Source organism: Strongylocentrotus purpuratus, unplaced genomic scaffold (genome assembly GCF_000002235.5).
Source record: "Strongylocentrotus purpuratus isolate Spur 01 unplaced genomic scaffold, Spur_5.0 spur5_scaffold_5, whole genome shotgun sequence".
In the NCBI taxonomy this organism is placed as follows: Eukaryota; Metazoa; Echinodermata; class Echinoidea; order Camarodonta; family Strongylocentrotidae; genus Strongylocentrotus; species Strongylocentrotus purpuratus.
In genome coordinates, this window is record NW_022145611.1 from 31,189,623 (window position 1) to 31,206,039 (window position 16,417).

The following is a 16,417-nucleotide window of genomic DNA, read 5'->3' on the forward strand; positions in this document are numbered from 1 at the left end:
CCCCCTCTATATTTTGTTCTGTGTTACTAGTATCCCTATTACATATTATAATTTATAACATATTGGAACAAAGTACAGACTACAATCAACTTAGTTATATCGAATGAATAAAGTTTGTTAAATCCCCTACCCCCGTTAAAAACAAAACCAACAACAACAAACACAAAACAAAAACAAAAAAACAAAAAAAACAAAAACAAAAACAAACAAAACAAAACAAAAAACAAAAAACAAAAAACGATACAAGAAGACGGGCAGTCTATGGCAGTCAAGACCGGTCAATCACACACAGCTGTGAACCGGGCAGACCCCCCCCCCCCTTTCCTCACCCCTTGCATTTTCTTGCATATTATCCATGTTTACCTTGAGATGTTCCCATTTTTTATAGTGGAGCGTCAACGTATTTCGTTCAGTAGCACTCTTTCTTTCTTCCCGTTTACTTTTGAATATTTTCTCTCTTATTTCTTCAATACTTGGAGGCTTCTTTTTTTCCCTACTAATAAATATCAAATATTTAATTAATAAAACCACGTGATTAATCATTTGCCTATCTTCGGTTATTTCGTCTAATCCAATGTGAACTTCCTTCCAGCTCATATCTTTAAGGATTGGAATATCCAAACTATCACTACATTGATCCCATAATTTTCTCACCATTTCGCATTCAAAAAATATGTGCCTATATGTTTCCTCTTCTTTTCCACAAAATGAGCATTTATCACTTAATATGAATTGAAACCTGTATAAATAACGATTGACATAAACAATTTTATAAAGCAATTTGAATTGAAATTCTCTTAGTTTATTATCTAAAGTACTAATTCTTGGTCGGACAAAAACCTTTTCAATTTCTTTAACCGACAGATTGTATGATGAATGTAAATTCTGAAAACTGACAGGGACGTCTTGCATTTTTTGTATGCATGCCCTGTACAGATTTTTCGAACAAACCGATTCAAATTGGAATGTTTTTTTTGTGAACATAAATTCTATTTTTAGATCATGAAATGAAATTTGCCTCTTTGTTAATTCGATTTTCCATTCCTTTGGTATATTACCATAGATTTCTTTAAGCATTGATATTTCCTCTTCCTCTAGTCCCATACATCTGAAATAAGTTTCCGACTTTAATGTTCCTTTTCCATCTATAATATGGTACAATCTATAAGTATTTTTTAAGAAAAGATTTTCATTGAAGTATGTTTTTCCACTATTGTGTATATACCTATTATTTAAAAAAATTTCATTCCCTTTGTGAGTTGTATCTTTTTTAATAAAATCATTCATATCTAATGAGAAGAGGTGGAATGAGAAGCGGTACCGATATTCTCTCTGGAAACACACATTTCACTGAATGTATAATACCAGTGGGTCAACGATAATAAATTACTATAGAATGTCAATGAAGCGATATGTGTGTTATCATCAACCCTGGAACAATTGATGCAAGCTATTTTAACGGGATTAATGAGAGCTTCTGATGTAGTCTGATAATGACACACGGTCTGTTAGTGATGGTCTGATTGTATTCTGATGTAGTCTGATCACTCTGATGTAGTCTGATAATGATACACGGTCTGTTAGTGATGGTCTGATTGTATTCTGATGTAGTCTGATGTAGTCTGATAATGACACACGGTCTGTTAGTGATGGTCTGATTGTCCTCATTAATTAGGAAAGTACATGGTACTTCAATGTGCTGACAGGAGACGCTTCAATATTCTGATAAAACCCGACCTATACAAAAAGTACGTGTACACAGCATTTTCTAAATGTGTTTATGTTGAGTGCTCATGCTGGAATATTACTGCACGACGGTTCTGTTAATAAAGTGGTACAAATATAAGGGTGATTCGTAAACTACTGAAACCAATATTGTGTATTAAATCTATCTCCTACCCTGAAATGAGGCGTATATTTGTTTCATGGAAGCAAAAGGGACGAACAGATTCAGCATTTTACAATGAAAGAGCTCCGATTAGGGTGGATGTCCGAAAAATATCTGATAAGCATAAAAGGACCACCAAAAAAAGGGAAATTATAAAGAAAAAGAAAAGAAAAATAATTATACATGAATAAAAACATACAAATAATGGGCAAATATTAATGAATGATAAAAAGACTAGTGTAAAATCAATTAATAGAACAAAGGCCATCACATATTTAGGTACTTTTTATTTCAAAATTATGTGAGAAGCAAATAAAGGAAAAAGAAGAACATGAAAGGGTTATAACATTCGGAAGCGCCTTCTCAGTGTTACCTGAGATACCCCATATGAAGAAAAAGAAATTATTATACTTGCACAAATTTGACACATAGAGTTGCATTGCCATAATTACCGTTTCAATAAGTATTACTGAGAGTGTACATTCATTATCTTTTTTGATTCTCTTTTATTTTTTGGCAGCCAAATGCTAAATATTTTGGAGTGGTAGATCTTGTTTGTGACACCATCTTTGTCGTCGACTTCTTGGTAAACTTCCGGATCGCCTTCCTTCAACACGGTCTCCTGGTGAGTGCTAATATTTTATGACATATATTAATGGGGAGGAGTTATATTTTCGGTCATTTCACTAATATTGACGGTTGTTTCTTCTAAAATACAAAAAAAAAAAAATGTAGACAAAAAAAAAAAAAAAAAAACTAAAACTAAAACCATCAGTATTGAAACATATTTAGTAATAACATATTCAAACTGTTGACGGATAATCTTCTTGCTAAAAGCGTGCTTACATTTCAGTTTCAGTTCGTTTTGGGCCATGATATTTGCAGACGTTAGAAATTTTTCATCACTAATTTATCAATTTATGTAATTATCATCGTTGGTATTATGTCGGGAATTTCTCCCTTTCTCTCTCTCTCTCTCTCTCTTTTTCTCTCTCTCTCTCTCTCTCTCTCTCTCTTTCTCTCTCTCTCTCTCTCTCTTCTTCATTAGGTTAAAGACCCATCAAAACTAAGCGCAAATTATCGCCAGCATGTCAGGTTTCGATTCGACGTGGTTGCCATGGTACCGTGGGGCGTGGCTTACGAAATATGTAGAGGTACGTTACTATCACAAATATCAAAGAATATACTAAAAGTTGGATATTACCATGAACAAATAATATACTAAAAGTTGGATATTACCATGAATTCCTGAAACTCGTATTTTGTATTTATATTTTTTATTGGAATTACATGATAACTTTAAAAAGTTCCATTATTCATATATATATTATAATATATATACTGTATAAAGAATATGTATAACCCAATATGTCACTAAAATGGCATGTTTGTAATCATCCCATGCATGCTTAGTGGGGAGGGAATTGAACCATTGGGGTTTGTACATAACGAAGACACTTCAGATTATGATTATAATATGTTTCTTTATTCCAGAACTTCTTTTGCCTTTGCGACTATTCAACATCTCCCTACGTAAGTATGCCTATTTTGTTTACCCCTTGACATGAATTTTTGCCTTATAAGTTTACTTTAACTACCGGCCCTAAAACGATTGCTAATTTTGAAATAAACAGGGCTTGTTTTTACCCCCTAAACCTACGAAGTTCTTTAAAAAGATCTCTTAAAATCCTTCAAAAACAAGAACAATCACGGGCCTCCACAAGATGAGAGGAAAAATTGTATTTTAATGTATTGTCTCATATATTTGAAGCTTTTATTAGAGAGGCGTTTCTATTGCCAGTCGCATGCAATGGGATCCCACTGTACGTAGGATAACGGTTTGGATTACAGCAGATCTGCGCTGATCGGTGAAAAATAGAAACAAAAATCGGCTGCAGTGTATAAACGATTCTTTCGCCTCGGGTTATTATCTCGAATGACTATTAGAAAGTTTACATAAATGAAAGTCTGAGATTTCTATGGGACTGAAAGCTGGTTTAATCATTTTCATTTCGTAAGCATTTCTTCATTGCAGATGTTTTAAAGCAAGTCAACGTAAATTGATCAACTGCTCGATGAAAGATTAGTCAGTTAGTGTGTTAAAATTGTCCGTATCCTTCCTTCTGTCCATTTAATACATTCCTTCTTCGCTATTCTCCCTTCACATCCATCTATACCAATGATCCCATCTATTCATCCATCCATCCATCCATAATCTACATAGCATCCCTGGCTACTGATGTACATGCACATCGAATTCACAATTAATCTATCCGCCCATCGATCAATCCATCTACATGTATCTATTCTACCATTAATAATCCAGCTTCTGTCGTTTGTTAATATTTAAACTACTAGTTGAGCTTCTACTGCAAATTAATGATTACATTTGCATAGACTCAATCCATCAATCCCACTTTATTATCCTGTCTGCTAGGCCACCGTATAATTAAGTTGAATGTAATTGACATACTACAGTACTTTTTCAATTGCATTAATTTCCATATTTGGTAAAAATGAAAGTATAGTTGAATGTTTTATAATTTACGGTGCATCGAACACTTTTTAATATACACACAGGGTTACCTTTATTATTTACAATTCATCTGCACATTTTTTTAAATGTTTACTTTATTTCGAACTGTTTTTCACTCACGTTTCTTTTGGTGATGTATCCATGACACGTCGAATTTATTCTGCTTCCGTGGATGAGATACGCGTATACAAGTCATGTACATTATGGCGTATCAAAGGTATAAACGGGGCACTCTACCCGGCCAATCCAAATCTCCAATTCTTTTTTAAAAGTAAAGTAATAAATACGTAAAGATTTTTGTATGTCCCTGTCCAAATGTAAACACTTTTCGGGGGGGGGGGGAAGGAGGATGGGTCTCGACGGAGATTTATGAGGCTTAGCCCCTCCCTCTTTGAAAATGCGATAATCTCCCTTTCACCGTGCCCCCCCCCCCCCCCCCCCCGGACAGAGAAGCCTGGATCAGCCACTGCCTAAGCGAGGGTGATGTGGTGTAAATTACTTGTTCGTGTATATACCACAAATTACTTGATGGATGGAATATACTTTTTCCAGGCCACGAATTTTCTGAATTCCTGTCGTCATTACACAGCCCCCCCCCCCCCTGCATTGGTATTCCTGTTCCACATTGTATTCTTTACGTTTGACGTTTTTCATGTAAGAAAATACTAATTTCTATGTTAATATTACATGCTTTGGCTAAAGTGGTTCTACCACCCCACCCCCCCCCCCAATGAATTCAAGCCACTCCCCCCCCCCCCCTCCAAAAAAATGAAATTGAAAATAGCAACGAATTGCACATCTTTTTCAGGGAAATTATAAACCCATTTTACCGTTCTTCATCATGATTATGATACACTGTAATCATAATGGGTAATGTTAACTAACATGAGTGTAATATTGTGTCCATAATCATGTTGGGCAATTTTGTAATCTAACATTTTTAAAAACTATATACAAATCTTTGATTGATACTATTCATGTGATGATTCTCTTTCTCTGTTCTATGTTTAGCTCAAATATCCAGAACAGTTCTGCGGCTTCCAAAACTCTTAAAATGGCACTCACTGGACACTTTCTTCGCTAAATGGGACAGGTGAGAACGCTTCAAACGGCACCGAAAAAGGGAGAGGGGTGCGGGGCGTGGGCGGGTCGGGGATGGCCAAATGTTCAGACATCCATATGTTCCAATATCAATATCTCATGACGCTTAATACACAAATTGGGTAGTAGTCTCGTTATCAACGTTAGCTGCCATATAAGAGGGTGCGTCTGAATGTAAACCTTAAGCACATTACTAGCAGTTGCATCCTTAAATTTATACAAGTTTCTCTGTTTATATGTACGGAATAAGTAAACTTGGTCAATATAAGAATTTTTAACAGTTGGATAACGCACCAAGGACTCATTTACAAAATAGTTTTTATGCTTCATTTTACCTGAAGAAATAAATTCACATAGTGATCGTTTTACATTATATTCCTGATAATACAACAGAAGATTGAAATTAGATTCGAAGAAAAGAGGTCATCTTCTGAAAGCTAACCCTCTCCATTTTCAGTTTTAACCTAAGTTTTAATGTCGTCGTGTAATTATTACAAAATGTTTGGAACGATTAGAGAATTGATACTTGATTCTCAAACATACACAAAATACAGATCAGTTAGATATATTGTTGAATCGAATTACACATTATTTTTGACTTTTTTTCTCTTCCCTTTTTATCTTGTCTTTTACATCATAGCCGCACAAGCAACCCAAATCGCCTACGTGCATTCAAGCTATCTATGTATCTAGCAATCAGCATACATTGGATCGGGTGCTTTTATTACATGCTGTCAGAGGTAAGATACCAACTGATAACAAAAAAAAATGCGGTCATGTTTAATGTATCAAACAAAACCAATCATTGGAAAAAACATCAGTGCTCAAATAAATTACGATCACAACAATGGATAGCGGATCTTCAAACAACTCCTTCTTATCGGAGACGAAAATCTAGAAAATAAAGGGTTGCAGCCGCAAATGAAAATAACTTGATCTGGATTTGTGAGAAGTGACAGAAAAGAAAATGCCAATTATCGTAAAAATATATTTTTTTTAAAAGTAGGAACAGTGGCGTGTATCACTTTGAATGATTCCAAACATGACTAACAAATAATTGTAATGGTAAAATCCCCATTATCGTTATTTCTGCACGACGGTCGGCGATATGGTGTTTAATGCATATATAAATAAAGAATTATCCGATCAAAGCGCCCTTTTCGACAATAGATGGATATGAAATAAATGCATATCTCATTATACGCTAGTAGTACATTTCAATAATAGGCGATTCGTAGACACGTCATTTACAGCCCAATATTACATTTCTGACACATGATAATTTATGTTGATTGAGTTTTGGACTTTCTGTCACCTCAACCAATGATGGTTTCATGCGTAAAAACTGAAAATGAAGAGTTCAAAGAAATAAGCCGGGTGTATCACAAAAATATTTTGTAATTTGTTTCCTTCTTAATCAGAGATGCTGTTGTGGGAGATGGGATTGAGGAGATTTGTCTCTCATTTTGAAAAGCTGTATCTTAGCATAATAAAGTACTAGTCGGGGAAATCCTCACATATTGGTATACCGTTACGAAGGATTCGGTGATATTGACGAACTTAAGGACTTTTGATACTTTACTATTTTTTGCTAGTCAAATCAAAATTACTTTATTAGACACAAACTCTCTGCAATAAGTTTGTGTGATTGACGTGAGTCGAAAAGAACCGCAATAATTTGTTTTAGCAGCGCTATACGAGTCGAAGTGAGGGCCAGATAGACACTCATGTTTTCAGGAGGAATCGATTTGCTCCTGAATTTCCCATCTAATGTATACAGAGTGTGTCTGTAAATGTATTTTAGTGATAATATCTAAAGAATGTGTACGTTACATGTACAGTAGGTGTGATTGTTTTACGGTCGAATCATTATAAATCTTAAACAGACGAGTTAATTGAATCAAAATATTAATACCTACCCACCTGCCTACATAACATATAGTAGTACACACATGCACACTACTACTATACTACTACTACTACTACTACTACTGCTACTTCTACTACTACTACTAGGGTGATCACAATGCCTGTGCACACAGTCTGCCCCATGCACACACACACACAACAGCAGTCAGTTGGTAGAAATAGCAATTTTTGTAAATTTATTTTAAAAAAACTAAACAATATTTACCAAAATTTATTTCACATATATCTCAAGCATACCTTTAACTACAATTCTGTGTAGTTTCATTGTTATAGGCATGTGGGAAATATGTTAAATTATTTAATTAGAATATTGTCTTTCCAGCCATGTGTGACATGGCCCACTGATCGCCCATTCATTCGCATTGTTATTCTGCGTGGTGAAAATGCACCTCAATGTATAAAACTCCCCTACAAAAAATGCAATATCCTCATGTGTTCCACTCATTAAATTAAATTTTTGTTGACATTGAAGGTAGCCACAACTGTACTAGGGTCACCAAACCTTTTGTTACTCTGAAATTAAGTCCCTGTGGAATGTTATGGCCTGTTGAATGGTTTCTCGGAAAATCGTCATAAATCCTCAAATCTGACATGTTTAAAAATACAAATATTCTGTGATGTAGCTGAAAGTCTGCAAATTGTTATCATATTATCAGTTTTTCTGAATAATTTGTGACCAACATGAGGAAATAGCTGTGACGGTGATCCGAGTAATTTCCATCGCCATATTTTATTGGCATTGCAAAAATATTTGGAATTCAAGGTTAATATTTGGTGTAAATATCTATGAATATATGATTATAAAAATCCCCAAAAATGAACGGTTTGACTTTCCTTATTTGCATATTGAGTGCGCGAATATATAATTAGCTGAAATTAATTTGCATATTTGATGAATATTCATGATTTTTTAATATTTTAAATTAAATATATTTCCATACCTGTCTGATATACATAGGTTTCACTGATGTATCATGTTCGGTTTTGATTTGATTACATTTGCGCATATTAATTAGGCGGACTTAGTTATTTTAACAACTTTTTCATATCTGCAGATTCGCAAAAATTGCAAAAATGACTTATTTTGTTGGCTTCTGTTTTCAAAACGGTAATAGGTATATGAATTTTCTTTTTTGTATTTTTTACCACAAAGATGATATTTTAGTGTCTGATAATTTAATTTATTATTTGTGTCCAAGAAAGTGATGAATTAAGTTGTCAACTTTGTCGAATTTTGCCATTTTTGCCAATTAGACCATTTCTGGCAGGTTTTTCGGTAATTTTGCGATATCAAAAAAATGGTATAAAATCACAACGCATTGACCGATTTCAATTCTGTTTTTTGAAGCTTTCATAAAGCTTAATCATTTGCAATCATCAGATAACATGTGTTTGTTGTACTTATTTTTGGTGTGCTATACCTACTTCTACTACTACTACTGCTACTACTACTACTTCTACTACTACTACTACTCCTACTATACTACTACTACTATTACTACTACTACTACTACTACTGCTCCAACTACTACTACTACTGCTACTACCACTACTACTACTATACTACTACTACTACTACCTCTTCTTCTTCTTCTTCATCTTCATCTTCATCATCATCATCATCATCAGCAGCATCTTCTTCTTTGTCTTCTTCTTCTTCTTCTTCCTCTTCCTCCTCCTTCTCTCCTTTTTTCTACTACAATGGCTACTATTCTATGATAGATAGACGGCAATGATACCTCTTTAATGTCGCCATTTTCTCATTTTCTCTTTTTTATGTGTTCCTTCTCATCCTTTTCCATTATTTTCCTCTTACCTTCTTGGATGAGAAACTACCTCTCTGTATGCCATCTGGTCTCGCTCCCTTCCATCGATTATGTTTAATGTTTTTTGCGAATCAATCGCAACGTTTGCTCATGATCTGTTATGCCGAGCGGGTGATCAAGTAATAAATCTTGGAGGGAAATAACTAAAACCTCGCGTTACAAGTGATGACGAATTTTTCTTGAGATCCTTTTATATTCATATCAACCTAATGTCAGCATACGAGTATTCACTGGATTCAAGTTTCATTTAACTCGTCGATTTTAAAGGGGTTTTTTTAATCGCAAATTTTAAAGCTGTTAGTGATTGGAAGCAATAATACGTGTTGAATCAATAATAAATAGGGCCAATTTGAGCAAATGGTTCACAGTTGTTCAACAGGTGCTGCTGCTATTTTTTAATATTTGTTTACACGTAGTGTTTATCTCTGGATTCTTCTAGCACCTCGGCTAAACTATTCTTTTATATTTTCTTAGAAGCGAATATGAATAGTCGATTTAAAATGATTGAATAAGATCAAATAACTCTTTGGTATTTTAAGTTTTTTTATTTAAACCTTTTGAATGCCGTATTGTTTGTTTGTTTTATTTCCGAAAATCATCATAAAAAACAATAACACAATATAACAAAATCAAAGACTTATATAACAATGATAGAATGATAAAACGGTTGGATAGTCCATTTCAGAGCCATTAACCGTATGAAGAAAACGTACTTGTTTTCCTTCCTTTATTTATGGTGAAGGATAGTTTAATTGTAACGTATAACTCGCAGGAAAAAGACGGAAAATTAAGATGGAAAATTATATTGGAGGCGGCGCAACAGACAGTCAAGGTTTACCGGGGGCCTGTTTTACAAAGCCTTTTTCCAATGACTATTAATCCTTTTGAATGCCGTATGAAGAAAACGTACTTTTTTCCAATGACAAATGATTCACAAAGCCTTTTTCCAATGACTATTAATCCTTTTGAATGCCGTATGAAGAAAAAGTACTTGTTTTCCTTTCTTTATTTATGGTGAAGGATAGTTTAATTGTAACGTATAACTCGCAGGAAAAAGACGGAAAAGTACGATGAAAGCAACATAAGAACACGATAATGAAAGAGATATAATAATAATAATAATAGCCTAAATAGTCCACTCCAAATTTTTGTATTAAACCGAAAGGGAAATTCTTTTTGCCCAATTGATCGTGAGCCCGGCAGCCACTGAGCAGCGCCAGATCGACGTTGCTCTATCCCTTATTGTTGAACGCCAAACAAGGTAGCAACAACTCCCATCTTTTAACGTCTTTTGGTATGACGCGGCCGGGGTTCGAACCCACGACCTCCCGGTTGTGAGGCGGACGCTCTACCGACTGAGCCAACACTCCGGTGTTGACAAGAGGAACAGTAATTAAACAAAAAAGCATTAAAGATAGAGAGGAAAATTATATGGAGGCGGCGCAAGAGACAGTCAATGTTTACCGGGGGCCTGTTTCACAAAGCCTTTTTCCAATGACAAATGACAAAAATCAGTGACAAATCTGCTGATAACCAATCAGAAGCGAGGATTTCAGTAGCTTATAACAGAACTGTCATTTGTCACTGATGACAAGTTTTGTGAAACGGGACCCTGGACGAATGTTGGCGCTCATAATTATGTATGGAAGCAGGAGACCGTCAAAAACATGGATGCTACCTCTTACTGTAATACGAGCCGTGATTGAGAGTCCACTAGCTAAATACCATCTAAACACAGATCAATCTACCCACATCGCCCAGAAACGTCATCCAATTGCAAACTGTTTGTTTCGAGTCAGGAATGACGTTCTGTTTGTTAGCAGCAGACCGGGAAACCTAGATACATTTAATTTTGGTTTGACGATTGTGGACAGCTAGCTGAGCTTCCATCGCGGTACACCGAGTGAACTCTGACAAGCTATGCTCGATGCATAAATGGATTATTCAATAAACAGCCTATTCACACAAATTAAGAGATTTGTGGTGTAATAGGCCATTCTCGTAATGTAATCAAATTTAACGCTTAAATCTTAGTTTACAAATTATTTAATTCACCTGTTACGAATGATCGATTCAAGAGTTAGAATGCGAATCGCATGTATTGCGCGTCGTTAGGTACATGTAGGCCAAACCATAACATTTGTCCTACCTAGCAACAATTAATGTAAGCAATTCGTATTCTGACTAGTGAAATGCAATTATTCATAACAGGTGAATGAAATAATTTGTTACATGGCACTTAACCAAGATTTGTGCATTAAGTTTGATTTCGTTACAAAAATTGTATATTTGCACGATTTTTCTATAGTAGCTGCATTTACACTGCAACCAAAAATCGTCGGTTTTTCGCAAATTCTGGTGTTTTGCAACTACCGACAAACGCGACAAAAAAAAAAAAAAATCGAAATTTAAAAACCCACCTGTTGAGTGGGGATTTTAGAAACGCCCGCCGAAGTTTCGCCGTTTTTTTGTTGCGTAAAACTAGGTTCGCTAACTACCGCCCCCCCCTCCCGCTCCTCTTGAAAAAAGTTTAAAAATTAATAAAAGGTCAAGTATAGTGCCGCCGGTTGGACGTGGTATGCTTTTTATATATTCCAACAAAATGATACCAAACTCGGTTTTGAATGAATGAATAAAATCTCGAGTGCCATGTTTATGTGAATGAATTCTACATCTCACATTCTAAATTCTAGTGATGCTAAATCGATCGTAAAAGAATGTACTTGTAAATGGTATGGACAGTTAATAGCATCTTTACATTGTGTAGTGGAGAGTGGAGACCGCGAAAAGGGGTTCAATATCCCATGCCCAACGTGAGGCATCTCCATTTCTGACATTGCTCCCTTGTTGTGGCCTCTTGTTTACTCATTTTCACTGCCATCTGCTATCTTTAAATGTTTGTTCCCATTTGCGTTATTTTTGTCCATGCAATCAAACAAGATGAAGAAACGGGATATATACACTGATTTTCGTACAAATCATATTAGAAAACATTTTTGCACTTGATTTCGGCTTCGGACGTCGTTTACTCAATCTTGCATGTTGCTAGTGTAAGAAATCATATTAAGTGAATCTCCCAAATTTGATATTGATGATTCTTTAAAGGCTATTATGACACGTTTAAGTTTGTGAGAAAAAAACTATAACAAAAAGTATTTGCGATTCGTCGATTGGAAACAGAGATTAAAATTTTAATTGACCAACTTCAATTTACCATCACTTCACTTCATTTTCGTTAAAATTATGGATCAAATCAATGCGTTGCATTAGTATCTTAATTATCACCGATGAAATGTAAAATGATGATTTTTTTTCATTTCATTTCTTTTATTTGTTTCCACTCTTTAAAAAAAGGGTTTTGGAATATATAAATAATTTGATTACAAATAAGGTCATAAATATTTGGGGAGGGGGGTGTCATAAAAGCCATAGGCTCGTTGGGGACGATGCCCTATAAAAATCAAATAAAAACATACCTTTTCATCAGAAAAAACCCTTATCAACAGATAGGACACAGAGGGAAAAAAATGAAGAGAGAAAGAAGGGGAGGAGCGAGGAGAGAAGTGAGATTTTAAAGCCTCTCTATTGTGTTGGGAGCCCAAAATTCGCCATAATATATGTATATAATGTAAATATAAAATATAAATGTACAATGGTGTACTAGGGAATAAGCCAGTTCAAAAGTTGCAGTCTGAGCATTAGCAGATAAAGGTCGCTGCAGACCAAATTGTGAAATACACGGAGACAAAATACTGGATACGTGCTCTTGAAAGTTATGCAATCATTATTCATTTATGCACGAGCATACACAGGTGGAAGTATTCTCTGAAAAGGGGAAACAAATGCTATTTATGTAGCACCTCCATCGATGTAGGAGTGATTATTTCAAAATGTACAAAGTGGGACCTCGTCATGTTCTGAAGATTTATGGATAGTCGGGGTCATTTGGAACGTGTGCAAACCGTGAACTGGTCTATTAAGATTAGATTTATTTTTGCCATCCTATTCCTTTTTTTTTTGCAGTTCGAAGGCTTTGGAGTGAATGCTTGGGTTTATCCACTGGATACGATGGAGGAAGATTTTATGAGGTAAGACTTGTCATGTTATTTTCTTTTCATACAATTAAAGGGCCCATGACATCAAAATACAAGTGTATTCCTGTTGGTGTGCAGTCCTGCATACTTCTCATATTTTGATATGTAAATTTTTGGATTTGTTTCATAGATTTTTTAATATTTTTTGAAATATTTGTTTTTCAAACTTGCTAAGCTCCACCCAAAAAGACCTCAAGATCTCATTCCCCTTGTGACATCATCTGTCATCTAACTTTTAAACGTGGTATTTATCTTTGCCGAAGTCGACCACCTGTTACAATACGTAATACAATAGCAACATACAAGTTGCTATGTTTCCTATTAAAACGCATTGTTTTCTTTCGTGCTTCGGCCAAGGTTTTCGGTTCGTGTGAGACGTACCGATCTGTTCATCAACAACATCTATTTTGTATGGTGGCCCTGAAGGGACATCGCGAATAGACTAAATCGTGAAAAATATGCGATAAAATTCACGATATCGTCAATTTTATCGCATATTTTTCACGAAGAAATTCACGAAATTGACGATATCGTGAACTTTATCGTGAACTTTTCACGATGAAATTGACGATATCGTGAATTTTATCGTGAAAAGTTCACGATATAAAGTTCACGATATCGTCAATTTTATCGTGTACTCTATCGTGTACTCTATCGTGTACTCTCCCGGACGGGCGCTTCGTAAACAAAGCCAGCCCTAGCTGGGGGAGACAGAGAGAAGGAAAAAAGGGAAAGGGAAAGAGAAGATAAAAGGAAAGAAAGAATAATAAGAAGAAAAGAGGGAAACGGGGGGGGGGGGGCCGGGCGAAGGGCTCTTGCCTCCTCCTCACTCCCCCCCCCCTCCCCGCCAAAAAATAAATCAGAGAGAGAGAGAGAAGGGAAAGGGAAAGGGAAAGAGAAGATAAAAGGAAAGAAAGAAGAGGAAGAAAAAGAAAAGAGGAAAACGGGGGAAGGGCGAAGGACTCTTGCCCCCCCTCCCCCCCCCCCCGCCAAAAAATAAATCAGAGAGAGAGAGAGAAGGGAAAGGGAAAGGGAAAGAGAAGATAAAAGGAAAGAAAGAAGAGGAAGAAGAAGAAGAGAGGGAAACGGGGGCAAAGGGCTTTTGCCTCGTCCCCCCGCCCCCCGCCAAAAAATAAATAAGAGAGAGAGAGAGAAGGAAAGGGAAAGAAAGAAAAAGAAAAACGAAAAAGAGGGAGAATAGGAAAGAAAGGAAAAGAAAGAAAAGAAAGGAGGCAAGAGCCCTTCGCCCCTGTTTCCCTCTTTTCTTATTCTTTTTCCTCTTCTTTCTTTCCTTTTATATTTTCTTTCCCTCTCCCTTCTCTTTCCCTTTATGGCGGGAGGGGGGAGGGGGAGGTAAGAGCCTTTCGCCCTTCCCCCGTTTCCCTCTTTCCGTCTTCTTCTTTCTTTCCTTTTATTTTTTCTTTCCCTTTCCCTTTCCCTTCTCTCTATCTCTCTCTCTCTCTCCTATTTATTTGTTGGCGCGGGAGGGGGGTCCTCCCGCAAGAGCCCCTCTTTTCTTCTTATTCTTCTTCCTTTCCTTTTTTATTCTCTTTCCCTTTCCCTTCTCTCTCTCTCTCTTATTTATTTTTTGGGCGGGGGGATGCAAGAGCCCTTCGCCCCCGTTTCCCTCTTTTCTTCTTCTTCTTCCTCTTCTTTCTTTCCTTTTATCTTCTCTTTCCCTTTCCCTTTCCCTTCTCTCTCTATCTCTTATTTATTTTTTTGGCGGGGGGTGGGGAGGGAGGAGGCAAGAGCCCTTCGCCCTTCCCCCGTTTCCCTCTTTCCTTCTTATTCCTCTTCTTTCTTTCCTTTTATATTTTCTTTCCCTTTCCCTTCTCTCTCTTATTTATTTTTGGCGGGGGGGGGGAGGCAAGAGCCCTTCGCCCTTCCCCTGTTTCCCTCTTATTCCTCTTCTTTCTTTCCCTTTCCCTTCTCTCTCTCTCTCTCTCTTATTTATTTTTTTGGCGGGGGGGGGGGGGGGGAGGTAAGAGCCTTTCGCCCTTCCCCCGTTTCCCCCTTTCCTTCTTCCTCTTCTTTCTTTCCTTTTATATTTTCTTTCCCTTTCCCTTTCCCTTCTCTCTCTCCTTATTTATTTTTTGGCGGGGGGGGGGGAGTGAGGAGGAGGCAAGAGCCCTTCGCCCCCCCCCGTTTCCCTCTTTTCTTCTTATTATTCTTTCTTTCCTTTTATCTTCTCTTTCCCTTTCCCTTTTTTCCTTCTCTCTGTCTCCCCCAGCTAGGGCTGGTTTTGTTTACGAAGCGCCCGTCAGGAGAGTACACGATAGAGTACACGATAGAGTACACGATAAAATTGACGATATCGTGAACTTTATATCGTGAAATTTTCACGATAAAATTCACGATATCGTCAATTTCATCGTGAAAAGTTCACGATAAAGTTCACGATATCGTCAATTTCGTGAATTTCTTCGTGAAAAATATGCGATAAAATTGACGATATCGTGAATTTTATCGCATATTTTTCACGATTTAGTCTATTCGCGATGTCCCTTCAGGGCCACCATAATTTTGAGATGCAAAGCAGTCAGACAATTTAATCAAAGAAAAACATTCTGCAGCCTCTTCTGGTTGTACATATGTATATATTTCTCTGTATGTGATAGATCGTGATGCAAGGTGCAAGAATGGCTGTGACCTCTATAAGTTCTTGATGCTCATTTATCTTTTGTAATCTGACCTTGATTTCTAAAAGTAATACGATAGGAACGATTGAAATCGCTTTTTGGGGGTTCGTGTTTACTAATAATAGGGACTTTTAGATTGAGTGGACGAGAACACGTCGAACGCCGACTGATCATGCGTGTCAACGCACTCAACTGCCCATGTTGACTACAATTAGAATTCTTTTAGATTGCACTCGACGATATACATGCATGCAGGAAGTAACACTATGAACATGACAGACAAAGAAAGAGGACAAAATATACAATTCCTCATTCTACCCTCAACAATAGGCCATTTTCGTAATGTAACCAAATTTAATGCATAGGTCTTTGTGAAGTGCCTCAATACAAATTATTTCATTCAC

General features: G+C 36.4%; 1 protein-coding gene and 1 non-coding gene across 2 annotated transcripts in view; one reads left to right on the forward strand and one right to left on the reverse strand.

Moving 5' to 3' along the window:
* The first annotated feature begins 2,209 nt into the window (after nt 1-2,209).
* Nucleotides 2,210-16,417, forward strand: part of LOC105443840 (cyclic nucleotide-gated olfactory channel) — a 34,562-nt gene continuing 20,354 nt past the window's right edge. Inside the window, exons 1-6 of the mRNA XM_030998944.1 lie at nt 2,210-2,513; nt 2,937-3,042; nt 3,383-3,421; nt 5,436-5,517; nt 6,166-6,265; nt 13,304-13,368. Coding sequence (XP_030854804.1) covers nt 3,006-3,042; nt 3,383-3,421; nt 5,436-5,517; nt 6,166-6,265; nt 13,304-13,368 — 323 coding nt within the window. The 5' untranslated portion in view covers nt 2,210-2,513; nt 2,937-3,005. The remainder of the gene's footprint in view (nt 2,514-2,936; nt 3,043-3,382; nt 3,422-5,435; nt 5,518-6,165; nt 6,266-13,303; nt 13,369-16,417) is intronic.
* Nucleotides 10,578-10,650, reverse strand: TRNAV-CAC. The gene has a single exon. It is a non-coding gene; the product is annotated as a tRNA-Val (tRNA).